The sequence below is a fragment of the Vulpes lagopus genome, chromosome 3 (assembly GCF_018345385.1).
Source record: "Vulpes lagopus strain Blue_001 chromosome 3, ASM1834538v1, whole genome shotgun sequence".
NCBI classification, from domain to species: Eukaryota; Metazoa; Chordata; class Mammalia; order Carnivora; family Canidae; genus Vulpes; species Vulpes lagopus.
This window is the reverse complement of record NC_054826.1, coordinates 20,707,264-20,728,578: the sequence shown is the minus strand read 5'-3', so window position 1 is coordinate 20,728,578 and position 21,315 is coordinate 20,707,264. Positions and strand designations below refer to the sequence as shown.

Below are 21,315 nucleotides of genomic sequence, written 5' to 3'. Positions count from 1 at the left end.
GTGTGAAGGGGAAAAAATCCAACAGAAAATGGGCAAAAGGTATGATCACAAAGTTCACAGAAAAAAAATACTTATATGGTCTTGAATATAATAATATTCATAATAACCTAGAAAACTCAAGCTGAAGTAATACTGGTTTACACAGTTACAATGAATCAAACAATTTATTGCTAGCTACCATACTTTCTATTTCATTTAGCAAATTATTCTCCTGGATTTTTTTTTTTTTACTTAACAATAGACTGTCTTCACATGAAAGAAGAAAGCACACATGATCCAGAACTGGCTACTGAAACTAAGCAATATATAGTGTAAACTATTCAAGAAAAAATCCAAGTATCTTCATAGATGTTTAAAATAAATTTTATTGCCATCCACCCCCATGCTTCCATCACCCTGTCCTTCACCAATAATTTACTTTGTGTCGATTCTGAATGTTTCATATATATGGACTCATATAATATGTGGTCCTTTGTGAGTGGCTTCTTTCACTGAATGTTTTCATCCATATTATAGTATGTGTCAGCATTTCTTATTGCTGAATAATATTTCACTGTATGGATATACAGAATTTTATTTATCCATCAGTTGATAGACCTTTGGATCATTTTCTCTTTTTGGCTACTATGAATAATGTTGCTATGAACGTATACATACAAGTTTCTGTATGCACATTTAAATTTCTCTTAGGTATATACCTAGGACGGGAATTACTGGGTCACACGGTAAGACTATTTTTAACATTTTGAGAAACTGCCAAATCACTTTCCAAAATAATTACATTCTGACCATTCTATTTTTAAACATCCTCCTTAAAACTTATTCTCTTTTTTATTGTAGTCATCCAAGTAGGTGTGAAATCATATCTCATTGTGATTTTGATTTGTACTTCTTTGATGGTTAATGATGTTGAGTATTTTTTCACACGCTTATTGGTCATTTGTGTATTGTTTTTAGAGAAACATCTTTAGATTCTTTGCTGATTTTTTATTACCTGAAGTATAATTGACATATTAGTTTCAGATGTACAACATAGTGATTCAACAATTACATACATTACAGAATGCTAAGAAAAGTGTAGTTACCATGTGTCCCCATACAAAGTCATTACAATATTATTGACTATATCCCTATGCTGTACTGTTCACCCCCATGACTTACATAACTTGGAATCTTATACCTCTTAAACCCGTTTGCCTATTTTGCTTATTCTCTATCCCTCTCCCCTTTGGCAACAGTTTGTTCTCTATATTTAAGCATGTTCCTCTTTCTTGTTATTGTTTATTGGCTTTTTTTTAGATTCCACATTTAAGTAAAATCATATGGCATACAACTTTCTCTAACTCATTTCACTTAGCATAATAACCTCTAAGTCCATCCATGTTGCTGTGAATGACAAGATTTCATTCCTTCTCATTGCTAATATTTCATTGTGTATATATACTACATCTTCATTATACATTCGTCTATTTATGAACAATCCCTTGTTGACTTTTATTCATCTTCCATTATTGATATGTAATAGTTCTTTATATATTCTAAATATAACTCCCTCATCACATATGCCATTTGTAAAAAATTTTCTTCCATTCTGTGGATTATCCTAATATTTTAAAATCATATTTTATTGAGTTTCAATTCCTTTAAAGCCATTTTCTCTAATTTTGTTCTACAAAATCTAATCTGTATCTATCCTTAAGTATATTCTGTGAAAAAAACAAAATAAAAATGCCTCACAGTAAATGATCTTTGATTCACATTAAAGTTCTGAGAAGTCCTGTGTAACATGCTTAACTTTATTTAATCCACTAAGAACTAACACTATGCTCAGTTATCAAGGAAATTACTATACTCAGAACACACTTTGGGAAATATTACTGAAAATCCAATCTGATCAAAAATATAAAAGTTAAGTCGAAATATCTCTTTTTCTTAGTAACAAATTCTTTCTGTATGTAGCAATAGTACCACCTTCTGGAAATCTAGAGATAGCACTGTCATATTTTTAAGAATTTAAGAACAGTCTTCTGTTAGTTATAGTATCAATTTGACAAACAAGCTAAGACTTTGTACTTTACCTGGTAGAAAACAGAAAATGATCATCAATGTATTCTGGTGTAAAACTGATAGTGCTATTCATGGCAAAAAAAAAAGTTAAACATTACTTTGCCAAATTTTTAACTAAAATTTCTATATTTCTGTAGAAAAAAAATCAGAGCTCTATTATCCCCCAGAATTATTTCACTAGATCTATCTACTGACAGGTTTTTATATGCTTTCTTAAGTAAATGGAGCTTTTTACATTAGGTTTTTCATATGAGATTAAAAAATAAAAACTCATTTTGATAATGGTGTTGTTCTGTACATCAAAATTTATTAAACAATTTTAGAGCACTTTTTTGCACAACACACTGTCCTTAGTGTTTTAAAATATTAACTTATTTAAGCATTTTAAGAACTCTATAAGGTATTTTTTATCTTCATTTTACAATTAGAGAAACTCAGTCACACAGAAGATAAGAAACTTGGCTAAGACCACACAGTAATGAAGTTAAGATGTGAACTCAAACCAATTTGGTTTTAGGATCCTTAATAACCTAGTTATGCTGCTTCTAACATTCTTTTTTTTTCTAAGATTTTATTTATTTATTCATGATAAAGTGTAAAGACAGGCAGAGACACAGAGGGAGAAGCAGGCTCCATGCAGGGAGCCAGACACAGGACTCCATCCAGGTCTCCAGGATCCCACCCCAGACTGAAGGCGGAGCTAAACCGCTGAGCCACTGGGGCTGCCCTGCTTCTAACATGCTTATAAAATGTGTAGGAAGAATAAACAACTGGAAAATTTTAAATATTGGATACTTAATTTACTGAGGCTGTAGCAAGGGTCAGACCTCAAATGTGATGAAAAGTTGCTTAGGACTTCTTCCAAGGGTCAAAGAATATGAAGGCAAACATAATTCAATTGGGATGGGAAAAAAAAAAAAAAACAGTAAAAAGTCATCTCACTGTATAGTAAAAATGAAATAATATTGAATATCAAGGAGAAAATGAAACATGAGAACTTTTCACAGTGTACAGTAATGATCAATATAGTTCAGCTACTGTGTGTAGACCTAATGCTAGAAATCTTTTGACAAATGAACACTGATCCGGGAAATAATAAGGTGTTTAAAAAGACAATGTAAAAACCGCTAAGAATTTTTGCTTTCTTTCAGATAGAATTTAGGTCACAAGAGATTGTTACTGTAACAAGAAAACAGAAAAAAAAAATGAAAATTATACTTTGGGCCATCAAGAGCAGTAGGTAAAAACATCTAAATAAATTCCAAGAATAAACAGGGTCTTCTTGGTGATCAAAGAGCTTTTGCTTTTATGAGACCAACTGCTTAATTTGGTATCTGTGGTTGGGATATCACTCCGACGTAGGAAGAGAGATTTTGCTGGCATAAGAAAAAGACCACTGAAGCTTTTAATGAAAATATGATTGATATACTAGATTGCAAATGGAAGAACTCCAAATGTGAAAATAAGTTGTTGATCCCCCAACAGGAATTCTGGCAAAAGACAGAGAGCAGATCTAAAAAACAGAAAAAGTATCATTTTGGTTGAGGGCAACTATAGCCACTAAAGAGGAAAAAATGAGTCTCAGAAAAGAAAAAGCCAGGAAGGGAATCACTAAATTCTCAGTCTATATCTTTGACTAAATTTTGTGTGAGAAACCAACTCAAGTTGTTCACTTAAATAAAAAAGATAAACTGCATGTAGAACTGTTACTCAAGGAACAGAGTTTGCAATGTATATCTAACCATGTTACTTGTTTAAACAAAAGAAACACCACTCATTGGAGAAAAATAGCAGAAGCCAGAGTCTCCACAACTTAACATTTATATTTTTCAGAACAATACAAAACTCTGCAAGATACAAAAATGTAAATGACACTCATTACTTTAATAAAAGAAAACCAATGGAAACTAACGCTTCCAGATTTGGAATTTTCAGACAAGGATTTTAAAACAGCTATTACATTCTCAGTGATGTACAGGAATGTATACCCTCAATGGGGGGTTAAAATGGAAATCTGAGATACAAAATAGAATTAAAAAAAAAAAGAACCAAAGGAAATTATAGAACCAATACATTATAAAAATTCACAAGATTTATTAACAAAATATAGAGTATGAAAATCTTAGGGTTAATCAAATAAAATTATGCAAACTGAAGAACAGAAAGAAAAAAACTTTGAAAAAAATTAGCAATGCCTCAGAGAAGGTTAAATAATAACAAATGGTGTTACATGTGTTGTTACACAACACAGACCCAAAGAGGAAGAAAGAAAAGAATAGAGAAGAAAAATATATTTGAAGAAATAATGAGCCAAAATTTCACAAACTTGGTAAATGACATGAATTTCAATATTCAATATGCTAGTAACTCCCAACCTAGATAATTATAAACAGGGTCTTCCTAGGCACTCTGTAGTTAAACTGTTGAAGACCAAGATAAAAAGTAAACGTGAAATCAGAAAAAAAAAAAAAGGCAAATTATACACAAAAGAATAGAGATGTAATTAGTAATTTCTTACCAGAAACTATAGAAGCTAGAGGAAAACAAAGGAACACTTGAAAGGGCTGAAAGAATAAAATTGCCAACCCAGCAAAAACTATAACACTGTCTTCCTGAGATTTATAACATACAGGGATATACTATATTTAATAGCTATAGCAAAAAAAATGGTATGAATAATAAAACCCACAGTTACAACATTTGTAAATATTACAAAACTGGTACAGTGTTAACTATAAGAAAGCTTTCAAAAACTAAGGAAATATACTGCTATCACTAGAGAAACCTCTAAAAAATGCAGACATGCTAAAAAGCTAACAGAAAAACTTAAATCAATTTCTTAAAAATATGGAATATCCAAAATAGAAAGAATAGAGAAACAACAATAGTGAAGAGGGGATAAATAAATAATAAAATGGTAGATCTGAAGCCAATCATATCAATAATCACATTAAATGTAAATGATCTATACATTCTAAAATGCAGGTATTGCCAGAATGGAAAAAGAAAAAGCAAAATTTGCCATATCCTATCTACAAGAAAAACACTTAAAACATAAAGACAGATTTAGGTTGAATGGATATATCATGAGATCAGTATTTTTTTAATGTTGAAGAGGTTATATTAATACTAGAGAATGTATTTCACAATGAATATTATCAGTAAAAAGGACATCATTAATAATGATAAAAGGGTTGATTCATTAGAAAAATAAGTCATATACATATGTGCACCTAAAAATGTCATCAAAACACACTAAACAAAAATAGTTCAAAGGAAAAATAGATAATTCCCTAATCATAGTTAAAGATTCTAAAGTCTTTTGGTAACTGATAAAAACAACTATATAAAAATCAATATGGGGTGCCTGGCTGGCTCATTCAGAATGAGTGACTTTTGATCTTGGATTTGTGGGTTCAACCCCCACATTGGGCATGGAGATTACTTAAAAATAAAATATTTTTAAAAATCAATATAACCAATATAGAACATCTAAACATAATCAATCACTTTAACTTAATAAGTAGCTATAAAACATTCCACTGAACAACGACAGAATATAAACTCTTCAAGTGCATGTGGCATATTCACCAGAATAAACCATAAGCTGAGCCATAAAGCAAGGTTCAACAAATTTAAAAAGACTAAAATTTTAGAGTATTCTCTGATAAAAAGAGACATTGAATTGGGTATCAATAACAATAAAATATATAGGTAACAGATTAAACAACACTAAAACAATGACACTAAATAATCCATGGATTAAAAAGTGAAGGTATTAGAAAATATTTTAACTGCATAATAATAAATATACAATATTCCAAAATGTGTCCATGAAGCTAAAGAGAGTTTAGGGGAAACCCATAGCTTTAAATGCTTATTTATAAAAATATAGGGGTTCTTGGGTGAGTCAGTTAACCATCTGACTCTTGATCTCAGCTCACGTCTTGATTTTAGAGTTGTGGGTTCAAGCTTTATGTTGGGCTCCATACTAGGCAATTTAAAAAATTAATTAATTAATTTAAAAAAGAACAGAATTAATGATCTAAATATCTACCTTAAAGAAATAGAAAAAAGGGCAGCCCGGGTGGCTCAGCCGTTTAGCGCTGCATTCAGCCCAGGGCGTGATCCTGGAGACCTGGGCCATGTCGGGCTCCCTGGATGGAGCCTGCTTCTCCCTCTGCCTGTGCCTCTGCCTTTATCTCTCTCTCTCTCTCTCTCTCTGTGTGTCTCTCATGAATAAATAAATAAAATATTTAAAAAAAAAGAACTAGAAAAAAATGAAATAAAAAAGATTTTAAAGCAGAAAAACACATTAGAGCATAAGTCAATGAAAGATAGAAAAATCAGTAAAACCAAAATGTGGGTTTTTTTAGAATAATAATAAAATCAGTAAAACTTTAGCTAGACTGGTCAAGAAGAAAAACAATATAACATCAATATCAGGAATGAATTAGGTGATGTACTACAAATATAACAAGGAAAATAGGGAGATCTAATTTTGGCATAATAGCATGAGGGTTCTGTGTAATAGCTCCCTAGAAAAACTGGAGGAAATTATTTTTTTAAAAAAACAACCATTTAAAGTCTCTATATATGGTCCCAAAGCCTACAGAAAATAAAGAAATATTTTCCAAGAAAAAAAAAATCTACTAAAACTCAGTAGAAACAGCAAGTGTCTGGGATTTGAGCCAAAACTTATTCCAACTCCCTCCCTCCTCCAACTCAGCAAGATGGAAACTCCAATCTAGACTGGGGCAGCCAAGGAAGCCGAACCACATTACCTCTCTAAGTTAGAGAAATATCTTCACAGGAGTAGGATGTCAGCATTTCCGATCCTGCCTCAACTACATGCTGCTGAAGCCAACTCCTGAAGGAGTGTACCCATACGTAGGAGCTCCCTTTTTTGGAGCAGCACTCTCTTGTGGGTTGTAGGCTATATCTTGGGACAGCATCATAATAACAGTTTTGTTTTTTTTTAACCCTAAACCTAACCCAAATACTGTGCTCATTTTATTATAATGTTAAAATTCCTCAGTTCCAATGAGATAAGAAAGCTGTAACATTTCCTCTGCAATTTGTAAGAAGGTCTTATGATCATGTCTTATGGGATATTTTCTCTATGAGTATGGAATAGAATTTGGCCTTAGAATCTTATGAACTTTCAAAGTTATGTGAAATAGCAAGTACTTCCAGGAAAGTTTTCACTGAATCAGTACTAAATATGATATAAAATTAATTTGTTTCAGAAAAAAAAAAAACCCAGAAGGTATACGGCCATAATAATAAGTGCAATTCTAATGAATATCCCAGTCTTTAAACAGTATATTTATTAAAAATTAAAATTTCTTTTTGATAACCAGTTAAGGATTCTTGAAAAGAACCTATAGAAAGCTTAGCAAATTTGCTATTCTCCACCAGGGCAACCTCTGAACTGAAATTAGAAATCACAAGGAATGACAGAAGTACAAATTTGTTTTTTCCAGAATTTAATATTTTAAAAAAAGAAAATATAAAAGTTATCAAAAAGTCTTAAAAGGCTCATTTGGGGGCTAAATGCTGAAACATTTTTCTTGTAATTGATTTAAGGTAAAAAGTAAAAATTATATAAAAAACACAGCAGCTACAGCTGTCCCAATATAAAGCCCACCTGCAAAAAGGCAGGACAAAATTAGCTGACTCAGCAAAATATTCACATCATGACCTTAGTAACAAGTTTCAAGGGGTTTCAATTTCCAAGGTCTAAAAGGAGGATCATCTTGTATGCTTAGATTCTACTTCTTCAAGAATCCACTGAATGCCATTCAAAAAACCAGTTAGAGTTTCAGCCTCTGTATCCTGGACCTATGAGCAGATAAGAGAGATCACTGTAAGAAACTGACTCCAAAATCTTATGAATAAAAGAAACATTTTTCTAGATACTAAAAAAAAAAAAAAAAAATAGGATTTAAAAAATCCCAGTAAACTTTAGGTGACTCAAATTTGTCTTCTAGAGAACTTAGATAAAAAATATGATCTGTTTATAATTATTACCAAACTGAGGCTTATTATTTATCTTGGAACTCAGCTTTGGGAATGGGAAGAACCATTTCTATGACTTGTTTGTATTAGAAAAAAAAATTCCTCCAAAGGATCCACTTTGAAAACTAAAACATTTTTTAATGATTCCAGCTAGTCAGCTGGTAAAAGTGGCATCAAACTGCAAAAATGTATTAAGACTGCCATTCTTCCTAATGGTAATGCCACTCTTCCTAATGGTACCACTCAGAAAGGTACACCTTTATGAGTAGCTTTCAAACTGTGTTCCAAAAGAGTCTTTAGAAGACTCCACAGAAGGTATGCAAGGAGGAAGGAAGAAAATCCTCTTATTAAGCATAAGCACTTCCAATTTTAGTTTTTCTTTATTTTACATAGGAGCTTTCATGTAAGGCTTCATTTGAAGAAAGGATTCCATGATTAAAATAAAATTTGGAAAGCAAGGAACAGTAAGATGAAATCTGTATTTCTGATGACCCTTAAAGCATAATACTTAAATGTTGGGAAAAAAACAAAAAACAAAAAACATGATACTGGCATCTAAAACAAAACAAAACAAAAAACAAAAACAACACCAATCTCCAGTTGTTATTTCACTGTGTCTCTGATAGGAGAGGCAAGGAGAGACCAAACGATCAGGTAAAACTTACTGATACCAATCAAATATCTCCCACTGATCAAGCTATTAAAACTAACTTTAGAATGCTATTTCATTAAAGAGAATGAGTAGGAAAGAATAAAATCAAATAGAGAACAGTGAAAATTAAAATAAGATTTTTCTCACCAGAGAAGATAGGACCTTACCATCCATGGGTGGTTTAGATGATTTAGACGCAGCTCATGAGCCAAATAAAAACAGGGCATTCTTTTTACATTTGCTTGAGAAATGCAAGATAAAACCAGCATAGGTCTTCCTGAAGATCCAAAAGCTGGATCTGTCATTGCCATAATACGAGAAAATTCATCTTGCCATTCATGTCCTAGAGAATGTAGTCAAAACCCTTAATTTGCATTTTATAAGGATTTTTAAAATAATAAAACAAACTTCAAAACAAGGAAACAAAAAAATTACCAGGATCCAAACATAACAAACTGCCTCTATCGCTGTTCATTTACTGATTTGTCATAAAATTACTATTAGATAGCATTCAAGGATAGGAATTTCAATGAAATTAGAGGGGAAAAAAGGTCACAATACCATTCAGATGTCTCCAGAGTTTAAATGCAAAAATACTTTGATATAGGTATTTTCCTCTCACAAATTTTGTAGCTAACACTACCCTTTCTTTCAAAGACCTTAGTTTAAACAATTTAAAAATATACTTGGGTCTTGCTCTTTTATTTAAACCAACAATCTCTGCCTTTCATTAGACTGTGTAAATTGCTGACATTGTGAGGGAGTCAAAATCCCAAAAGGACACCCAATGATTCACACCCTTGTATAATCTCTTCCCCTTTGAGTGTGGAAGAAACTTAGAATCAGTGATTGGGTATCACTGCCATAAGTAGGCTACATTATAATACACAACTGACCTCAAGAATGAGCCATTATACTAAGTGAGGCTGACCTAATCAGGTAGGCCCTTAAAAGAGTTGAGGTTTTCTTAGAAAGATTCTCCATTGCTGGATTTGAAGACAAGAGGAAGTCACAAGGCAAGAAATGAAGATACCTTCTAAAAGATGACATAAGCTCTCAGCTGACAGTTGGCAAGGAAACAAAAACCTCCGTCCTACAATAGTAAAGAACTGAATTCAGCCAATAACTTCAGTGAGTTAGCAGATTTTTCCCCAGAGGCACCAGAAAGTACTGCATCAAACCATCCAACTCTGATTTCAGCCTGTGAGACCCTAAGCTGGAAACTCAGCCATGCTGTGCTGACTTCTGACACAGAGAATTATGAGCTAATAAATAGGTGTATTTTAAGTCACTAGGTTGGAAGAAATTTGTTATATATGAAAAGAAAATGAATCAATATTTAATGTCATTATCAACAAGGTGTACTTATTATTTTTAAAAATTTTATTTTATTCAGGAAAGATACAGAGAGAGAGAGGCAGAGACATAGGCAGAGGAAGAAGCAGGCTCCCTGTGGGGAGCCCGATGTGGGACTTGATCCCTGACCCTGGGATCACGCCCTGAGCCAAAGGCAGAGGCTCAACTGCTGGGCCATTCAGGCATCCCAACGGTGCATAGAAACCTAATCATACACTTTTTAGATTTTGACTTGTCCTATCTGTTCTTTGTTCTTTATCCCCCCCCCTTCTTTGGACTAAGTTTGTAATTATTCCATTTTACCTTCACTCCTGGCTTATTTAATTATACCTCTCTCACTTTTTAAGTGGCTACTCAAGGATTTACCACGCACGTTTTTGTAAGTTTACCTTTGGATAGTATTATGCAACTTCACACATAGGAAAACCTTATACCAATGTATTCCCATTTGATCCCTTCCATTTGCTTATATTGTTATTATGTATCTTACTTAAAGGAATCATATACCCACAATACATTATTACAATTTTTTCCTGTACATAATTATAAAAAAATAAAAGTTAGGGAAAAAAATCTTATATATTGCTACCTTGTTTCCATCCTAGGGTTCTTCATTTTCTTTTATTTATTTATTTGCTTTTTTTTTAGATTTTTCATTTTCATTTAAGATCCAATTCCATCTGGTATATTCTTCTGGTTGAAGAGCTTTCTCTAATATCTCTTGTAATGCAAATCAGCTGATAATGAAGTTTCTCAGGTTTTGCCCAAAAGTTTTGATTTTGCTTTCATTTTTGAAAGATATCTTTGGATATAAGGTTTTCTCCACTTTGCAATACCATAAAGATTTCCCTTCACTGCCTTCAGCAATTCTTTCAGGAAATCTTTGTCCTTATCTTTGGCCCTCTATATGCATGCTTTCTTTTGCTTTGGCTGTCTTCAAGATAATCTCCTTATCTTTGGCTTTCATCAGTTTGGCCATAATGTATCTAGATGTATTTTTTTATTTATGTATTACTATTATTTTAAATTTATTTGGAGTTCTCTGAGCATCTTGGATCTGTGGTCTGTTGTCTTTCAGTAATTTTGAAATAATTTTGGCCATTATCTGTTCAAAATTTTATTTTTCCTTATTCTCTTTCTTCATGTTTTGGGACTCCAATTACACATGAGTTATATCAGGTATTGGCATACTACATTCTATGGATCTATTTTTATAAATATTTTTTTAAAACAGCCATGCCTATTCGTTTATAAATCATCCATGGCTACTTTTGCACTCTAACAGCAGAGTTGAGTGTGAGAGATCATATGGCTTATATGCTGAAAATATTTACTATTTTCTGGCCCCCTGAGAAAAAGTCCACTGACCCTAGAGCTGTTTCCCTTGATGGGTTCCTCCAGCTTGGTTTTTCCTATTTTACTTTGGATAATTCCAATTTATCTTCAGTTTTACCAAAGGTTTCTTTTGCTGATAAATCTATTAAGGAAACTGTTCACCTGCTATATTTTCATGTTTAGCATTCCCATTTTATTCTTTCTTCTTTCTCTCTGCTGAAATCCCTATCTATTCATGCATATTTTCCATTTTTTCCACTAGATCCTTTTACATATTAATCATAGTTATTTCAATATCCATTTCTGAGAGTGCCAACATCTGGTTTTATCTTTAGGTATGGTTCCATTGATTGCTCCATTGATTGCTTCATCTCTTGATAATGGGTCATTTCATTTTGATTTTTTTGTGTCTTTTATAATGTTTAATTTAATGCTAAATGTTTTTTTTTGTGGAAGAACAGTAAAGAAAAGATTGAGGCAAAGAAAATATATTCCCAGAAATGGGTATGCTTCTTCTTCGGCTAGAACACTAATGCAGTGGATTGATTCCAACTAGTCAGTAGTTGAGCTGAACTTAAGTTTTTAGCTCTGGTTAACTTCAGTGCACCATAAGCTTTAAATTCTTTCAGTAATGCTGTTACCTTGTTCTGAGTGAGAACAATATATTATATATTCATGCATTAACTTATTCACAAAAGATTGTGGAAAAAAATTACAATACTGGTTTGTGCCCCAATAATATTCTGATTTGATGCCTAAATAGCATTGTGGAGGGCAATTATTCAGTATATGTGGAAAGTATTCTTAACTAATCCCACACATCTCTCTACTATCTTAAAGGTAAAATTTTCCAGTTATCAGTATAAATTATTTGAATAGAGCTAGCAGCAGACAAAACATCAATAACAAGTGCAGAAGCATACAACAAGAAATAGTATGTTGTTCTAGTATCAAACTTTAATATGCATCAGAATTCTGTGGGTGCTTATTAAAAAAATACCCAAGAAATAATCCAAATCTATGAATTATAATCCACTAGAGTAGGAATCAGGCAGCTGTTTTTAACAAGCTCTTCAGATGATTCTAATGCACATCAAGGTTTGAGAACCCACTACTAACATTAATGGTCACAGAATCACATTTATTAAATTAACCACCATGTTCTTAAGAAGTCACAGTAAATCCCAAAAATCAATTGTATTTGCTTTGCAAAAAAAGGTTCTCTTAAAAAGAAAATATGATAATGCTTACTTTTATGAGCTTCAGCATTTGCAACATAGATGAATCCATCAACAACTTCACACACCTTCTGAATTTGTGGAATTACACTATATCGGCTTCCTTGTTGATCATCTCCTTCATTCTGTAGACTGAACATCTTGTTAACTGCACTTGTATGCTCTTCTCTTGCTCTATCTCTTTCCTTTCTATAAGAAAAATGTAAATATAAAATATAAACAAATACTAAGCAGGCTCCAGCCCCCCTAAAGTATTCAAGTCCTGATGCCTCAGGTAGGCCACCAAGTAGGCAGCCTTACCTGGTAGTTGAATATAATATCAAGATGTTGAATTTATGTTGGTTGCTCAACTGAAAACTGACTCCTGATCCAATACCTAAAGGAAAAAATTACAGGTATCAAAGCAAGTCATTAAGAAATTCAAAAAAAGATCACATTGAAAAAATTACTCAGTGCAAGCAAAAAGAGCAACCAAAAAGTCCATGACAAGTTATACATAGCTTTGGAATAAAGGGAAATGTTTGTGTTAAGGTATAGGTGCTGTATGCAGTTTTCATTTACATTATAATAAAAATATGGATAAAGAACAGAGAACTGATAAGGCTTATAGCATTCCTTTCTGTATCATCATATTAGTAGCAGAGGCATCATTAACAGCTAGTAATCTAGTAATATCTATCTTCTAGACTAAGACTCATTTCCCAACTTTTTTGTTTCTTGTTTGTCATACACTCCATATATATTCAGTGAAATGGCTTTTTTGCCCTCTGAAAATGTTTTTAAATTGATGGGGAGTCACCAATGGCACTGTAGAAAATTGAAGAAATATGCAGATACTGAAATGTGAAATTAAACTTGGGCTATACTCTTGAATTTGCCACACTGTCATTTTTTGTGAGCCTTAGTTTTGACATCAAAATACAGCAATAATACAGAGTGCCTGGTGGCTCATTCAGCTAAGTGTCCAACTCTTGATTTCGGCTCAGGTCCTGATCTCAGGGTTGTGAGATAGAGCCTCACATCAGGCTCTGCACTCAGTGGGGAGATCGCTAGAGAATTCTAATTCTCTTCCCCGCTCCTCTTCCTTTGCCCCTCCCACTGCATTCTCTAATAATAAATAAATTTTTAAAAATATGTATAAATAATACATACTTCCTAGAGATACTATAACATTAAATGAGATTATACATGTAAAACTCCTAATAGAGGAGTTATGGTAAATAACACATACTAAATATTAGCTTCTTACTGAAGCTGATTATTTAACCTAATTATTCAACACTCTTATTTGTCCTTTCTTAATCTCTTCCCTTCTTTGGCTGTGTTAACACTCAGGGGCTAACACTCTTACCTCATGAAAAGATCCTTCTTTCTTCCATGGCTCTATTTTTTTTTTTTCATATAAATGCCCTTTTAGATCTGCCTACTTCTCTCCATCCTCAATCCCTCTTTTAGTCTAAAATCATAACCTCACCTGGACTTTCGCAATCACTCTAACCAGTCTCCTACATCCATTTTTTACCCTACTGTCCACTCTTCTTCTGGCTTAAAAATGCCTACCTAATTGTTTTTCTTTCCTTCAAAGCCATTGCTCTTTAAAAACAACTTAATATAATCTTATTCCACTTTTTATACCCTTACTACCTGCATCATAACCAATATAGTTATTTAAATAAACCTGTCATACCATCTTATGTCACCATTCCAGGCAACATATATGCAGAAATCTTGGTAGGTGGAACTGCAAGCATGACCCTGATCTCCTGGCCACCAGGTCTGGTGCACAAACTCCTCAAACAGATCATAGAGACAAATTCAACTATATCTCTTTGTTTTCATCAGTTTAACTTCCAGAGATTATCCTCTCAACACATCTAACCTCCAATCAATATGATCTTCACACTGTTCTGTACCACCTTGCCAGCCCCCATCCCCTCATTCTTCCCTGATCTTGCAGGGTTTGAGGCATAATTAAAATGACATTTATAAACAATCACTTCTGTTGTCTGTAGAATAAAATTTGCATTTCATGATCAGCAAATTTTCCCATATCCCAAACCTCTCTTCTTTAGGTGTTCTACTTCATGGCCTTACCTGAACTGGCCTACCCTTAGGTGCTGCTTCTCTTGCAGTACTCTCAAGTAACAAAACTGCTTATTCTTCCACATTTTAGGATGAAAATGTAGGGTCGATGCTCTCTTTACTCCTCAGAGCTATGTCCTGTTACTCACCAGCCCTCCCAAAACTTCATCTCTTTGAGATACACCATTCAGCTGCAGTACCATCTCCTCTTCTTCAACCTCATTATTTATGAGTCTCCTTTCAATAACCCCTTCCTTCAAACATTCACTGAAGATTTCAGCACCTGGTTCACAGTATTTCTTTTCATCCTCAGAAACTCCAAGTCCACGTGGACACCATGATTCCCAAATCTTGATTTCTAACCCAGATCTTGCTCTTGAGATCTGGATGCATAGAGTAATCCACAAAGTCATTTGCTCTTTTACTTACCAAATCTATAGAGTGCCTACTATATGCCTGACACCAAACACACAGCTAAGAATAAAGCTGGTAAGACTCTTGTGCTAATGGAGTTCCATTCAAGTGGACTGCTTATAGCAGACATCTCTACTTACATCTCCCAGAGTTATCAAAGTCAGCATATTCCAAAGAGTAGCTGTCATTCTCCCTATAAAGATCCCTCAAAAAGTTTCTCTTCCTCCTTATCCTAGGGAATGGCACTATCATCTAATAGGAAAACCACATCAGAAATACTGCTAATACATATTTAGGCCAACACTGCATGCTTCATATTTTTTCATGATATTATAGTGAAATAGCCTCTTGTAATAAATTTTCCACTCAGGAGCCAGATCTTCCTCAAATGAAATCTTGATCATCTTACATCTCTTTAAAATCTTTCAACAGCTTCCAAATGCTTAAGCATGGCATATATATGTCTTTTCACCTAGCCCCACTCTAGACACATAGAACTACTTCAAATGTGTCATATGTATCCACATCTTTGTGCTTTTAGAAATGTAGCTCTCACTGCTCACAATACTTCCCCCCTCCCCCTTTTAGTGGCCTACTTTAACTCATCCTAATGACTCAAATAGGGCATCATGTTCAACGTAGAGCCTTCTTTGACCCTTTCTAGCCAGGAGCTAATTATACCATATCTAATTACCTATATATTTTATCTTTGTCCTTATCTAGACCAAGTATCTTCAGGGCAGACAAAATTTTTTATATTTGTTTTAAATTTCTGTACCTCTCGCATCTAATAGGTGCTTTCAGTAAATGAATAAGCAAGGTATAAGTTAGATTACACTATTACTTTTATTACATCTCCTGCTTGCCAACTAACTACATGATTACTGTTTTCATAGAAGAGGAAGGTGTTAATTTAGCTCTTTTTAAAAATTCCAATATATATCAAAGTACTTTGCCCACAGTAGACACTGAATGGTTTTTGCTATTAATATTCTTTTAAAATATGTAAGTACTGTACAAACATCTTGATAACATATAATTTACCTTCATATAATCTTATATTACACAAATTTGAGTAAATAAGAGGAAGTTCACCTCTCGTAAAAAGTAAATCAATTATTTTAGCCCACTGGGATCTGGGGAGGAGGAGCTCCTATTTACCAAATTACTATATTTCATTACATCAAAAAGTTAATTAAAAATTAATCTATTAACATTAGTGTCAAGCTCAAAGTATTTTGGTTATTATGTACTATAGATTAACATGAAAATTACCATCAATCTGTCTCTGAGGCAAACCAGCTGTTGGGCAAAGTTCCTCAGAGGACATCAAGCTCAACACCAAAGATGTATTCAGTTCTTCCAAACCTGGTCCAAACATAGCAAATCGTGGTTCATTCTGGATGATCAATGAGTGTAAAAACGATGTGACAGCTCCATACATAGGACGGCTAGATTTCAAGGATCTTCTTGTATATGGACAGCACATCTTATAGCTGTATAAAATTGTCAAATTAGAAAATTAACACAGAAAAAAACATAGCCAGTTACTCATTTAACAATATATAGTTTATTGAGAACATGCTAGACACAGGAAATACAATAATACAGTTCCAATCCTCATGGAGGAAAGTAGAGGACATACACATTATAACATGTATACCGGATGTCATAACAAGAAAAAGCAAAGGCTCTCTGAGAATAGAAGTGGTCCAAATGTTGAGGAAGTCTTCCCCAGGAAGTGTTTACTTTCTAATCTTTCATTTTCTCATGGAACATTTTCTCTCGTGGTCTAACATTTGTTTCAGTCATAAAAATTCACTACATAGAGTAGTGATTCTCATCAGTTTGGGGAAATTTTGCCTCCCCACCCCAAGGGAGCATTTATTTGGCAATGTCTGCAGACATTTTTGTCATTATGACTGGGGGGTCAGTGGGTGGTACTGCTGGCATATCTAATGGACAGAGGTCAAGGATATTGCTAAACATCCTACAGTGCACAGGAGAGTTGGTCTAAATACTTGGTCTAAAATGTCAATAGTGCCAAGATTGAGAAACCCTATAGTAAACTATATAGATAGTTAGCATGAATGTCTCTAGAGGTGAAAAAGAAAGAAAAGATAGAAATTACTAAAGCCACCAATATAACCAAATTTCTTAAGTACTCCTATTAACAGTCTCAAATGTAATAGTTTAATAAGTGTTAAATATACAGGGAGGCTTAAATGTTCCTTAAAGGTAATCTAGCAAACTAAGAACCATGTGAAAAAGACCATGCAATTTCTTTCAATAGCTATATATTACTAAATTACCAATTCTACATGTTATCAAAAATTAAAACACAGTACTCAAAATAAAACTTAAAGCCCTTTAACTAAATCAGGCTGGTTAAGATAATTACTAACCTAACAATACAATGATCTTTATATAGGAACCTTGTAATTCAAGAAGGAAAAAAAAATCAACTTTGAGGCTAGGTAGATCTGGCTAAGCAGTTTTTTCATCTGCACTATTTAAGCAATAACAATTAACCCAGGGTTATAAGGATCAGAAATTTATGATTTAAGAAACAAAACAGTGAACAAAGGAAAAAAGAGACAAACTTTTAAATACAGAGAACAAATGGGTGGTTAGCAGAGGGGAGATTGGTAGGGGGGTGAGTGATACAAAACAGGATTTAGAGTACACTTATCGTGATGAGCATGAGAAATGCAGAGAATTGTTGAATCATTATATTATATATCTGAAACTAATATAAGACTGTATGTTAATTATATTTCATTAAAAATACTTTATATGATCATGAATAGTTACTATGATTATTAACTATTCCTGGAGGAAAGTTGGCTCTACAGCATGATATATTTGATGCTATGGTCGGCTATGTAAGACAATGCAGAAGTAACAACCAGCAAGTAAGAGTACAACAGCACTTACTGAAATTGTATATAACATATTTCACACATTTTAATCAAGTAGTCTCACAAGACTAAGTATTTAGATTAGAATAAGGAAAGATGTGAATTACTCAAATAAAATATGAAAAAAAATCCTGAATCTAGGTACTAAATCTAGCAGAGCAAAACCATTCTTACCTAAAACATAAATATTCTTTTAATTTATTTACAATGCCTTAAATTTGGGGCCCTCAATGAAGTAGGTTACATACAGATCCAATGACATTATATGTTTTTAAGGTGGCAAGATAGGATTCCAATCTGAACAGTGCCTTATAAGCTACATGACTTTAAGCAAATCCATAACCATTTTGAACCTCAATTCCATATCTATAACAAAGATAATCCCTTATTGGGAGATGACTAAATAAGTAAACAAACATAAAGCATCCCTCATGGAATCTAATATACTATAGTTGCTCAACAACACTATTCACTCAGCTACATGATATTTAAAAGTGTCAGTGCTTTTGGGTGATAATAAAATCTTATTTCCCAGAACCTTGAGAATGATTTTCTTCCCTGCCAAAGAACTGGTCTCCGATCACTGATCATTCCTTTTTTGGATACAGAAAAGTAGTCACTATTTAGGAAAATGACAAATATGGGGACTTGGGTGGCTCAGTGGTTGAGTATCTGCGTTTGGCTTAGGTCATGATCCTGGGGTCCTGGTACTGAGTGTCACATCAGGGTCCCCAGAGGGAGCCTGCTTCTCCCTCTGCCTATGCCTCTGACTCTCTCTTTCTCATGAATTTTAAAAAAAAAAAAAAGAAAAGAAAAAGAAAATGACAAATGTTCTAAAGATGATGAAACTTTTAAGAACTATTTTATTTCTTAGCATATAAACTATCTACAATTATTCAAATACTCTAGAGTCAGGAACCACAGGCAAATAAAATGTGAAAACTGAAAGAGTCCTATGAAGGAGGTCATTTAACTTAATCCCCAAATTTTAGAAAAGAACACTTACAACCAAATTCTATGAAATAAATTAGTGGCAGAGTCAAGACTAACTTAAACCATTGACTTGTAATACAGTCAAATTTGGAATCTTCTTTTTAATTCATAAACCTAGATACTTACACTGCCATGTAGTCAAAAAATGCACCATCAGTGACCTCAGATATAGGCTTTTTTAACATTTCTAGGTCTGGAAGAGACTTCCAGTCAACAGAAGGCCAAGAAGGAAGATCTCTGAGCAGAAAATATCGCCACAGAATTGGATCTCGTACAGTTTCATTCCAATAATGGCTTGTACTTCCCAACTGACACAGATCATGAGGTGAAAGAAATGACAAAATATATAACTGCACATCAATCTGAAATAGAAACAGCAAATCCGTAAGAGGGATGAAAAATTTATCTTGAAAATTGTTTTCTGATAATAAGTTATAATTATTCTATTATAGCAGGGATCCAAAGGTCAACTGAGCAGTTTGCCTTTTTACTAATTATACCATAATGAATTTCAAAATTAATAAAGAATCACACTAGATAATAAGGATCAACTTAACAGTATTTTCATAATTAAATCTATCATTCCGAAGTTATTTTCCTGCCATCAAAAGAGGAACATAGTGAACATTTAATTGCTGACACACTGAAATATTCACTAAAGACCAATCGCTGCTCTGGTATTTCTCAAGCACAATAACCAAGTCCTTCAATTTCCCCTCCTGGGTACTTTGCCACACCATTTATTTGAACAAATCACTGAAGGAAATAATCTAGTCTTCAAAATAAAACCTTTATCAAGCCGACAAACTTCTGATTTTGTCATTAGTTCTAATCAAAGAGTAAATCCGCCATCTGAGTTCCCCCATAAAACCCGTATTTCAAAGAACAGCAGTTTCCAATCTCTGATAGACATGGGGAGAATGTGTCACGTCCAGTTGAGATAGAGAATTTGAATAATTTCTAGGAATGTCTCCTCTCTCCATTTTCCCCTCTGCCTGAAAAAAAGTTTAACAATGAGTGATGCGGTTTGTTTTAACTTGAGGCACTTTTAACTCAGTCATTGTCACTTAAATGTGAGGGTTTGTTTTTTTTTTTAAGATTTTATTTATTTATTCATGAGAGACACGGAGGCAGAGACGCAGGCCGAGGGAGGAAGCAGGCCCCACGCAGGGAGCCCGACCTGTGCCCCGGGTCACGCCCTGGGCCGAAGGCGGCGCTGAGCCGCGGAGCCCCCCGGCTGCCCCTAAGCCGAGCGGGGTTACCTGAAATACCCGCGAAGGCAACAGCCGCCCTATCCTGGCACTGCGGGTTCGGCCACCCCGGAAGTCCGCAGGGGTCTATCTCCCTAGCCTGACGTTCGGGGTGGGGGCTGCTAGAGCCGAAACTTGTTCTGGGGGTAGAAGAGCCGAGGGTGACCGGACCGCGGCCGCCGACCGTGCTTCACTGCGACCTTCGGTCGGGCTGCGGAGCACCAGAGGTCAACGCCTCGGCGTTTCTGGCCAACTGTTGCCCCCAGGTGACGACACGGCCCGGACCGGCTGCAGGACGCGGCGCCCCCCCCCCGCCCCGAGGCCGCCCGTGCGGGGCGCTCCCCCTCCCCCGGCCCGGCCCCTCGGTCCTCCGCGGCCGGCGGCCGCCACTCACCGGCAGCCTCGTCAGGGCGCTGGCCTCCTCACCCGCCTCCTCCTGGGAGGCCCTGGGCGCCGCCCTCTCCTTGCCCACCGACTGCCAGAAGTTCCTCCAGCCGCTGAGGATGGCGGCCTCCAGGCGGCTCCAGTCGCTGTGGTGCGGCGGCGGGGACCTGCCTCCGCAGCGCGGCTCGCTTCCCGCCATGGCCGCCGGCGCCGCCCGGGACGCGCCGCGGGGTGACGCGCGCTCCCCGCTCCCGCTCCCGCTCCCCGCGGCCCGGCTCCCGGCTCCCGCCTCGCGCCTCCCGCCTCCCTCCCCCACGTCTCCCGGCGGGCGGCCTCCCTCGGGCGGGAAGGGAAGCGGCGGGGGCCCGACCTGGAAGCTCGCCCGGAAGCTGCGCGTTCACCTCGGGCCTCAAGCCCCCGAACCTCCCCCGGGGCCGTGAAACCTCTGGCCCCCGGTGATGTCCGTGCTTCTCCCAAAGGCCGTCTGTCTGTCTGTCTGGGCCCAGGTGACCCCGACTTACTCGCCAGCTCGCCCTCTGCCGCTACCTTCGCGGGCTCCTTACCCGGCGGCTTCCTCCCCTCCGCCCGTGCTGGGTGCAGTT

General features: G+C 35.5%; 1 protein-coding gene across 1 annotated transcript; it reads right to left on the bottom strand.

Annotated features, from left to right (window-relative positions):
* Positions 1-6,361: 6,361 nt before the first annotated feature.
* FBXO4 (F-box protein 4) lies at positions 6,362-21,315 on the bottom strand. The gene is made up of 7 exons (XM_041750927.1): positions 20,724-21,315; positions 19,206-19,441; positions 16,441-16,661; positions 12,970-13,045; positions 12,683-12,858; positions 8,908-9,083; positions 6,362-7,911 (listed from the first exon to the last, which is right to left on the bottom strand). Exons 1-7 carry the CDS (start codon positions 20,910-20,912, stop codon positions 7,822-7,824), a joined length of 1,164 nt encoding a protein of 387 aa, XP_041606861.1. The 5' UTR covers positions 20,913-21,315; the 3' UTR covers positions 6,362-7,821.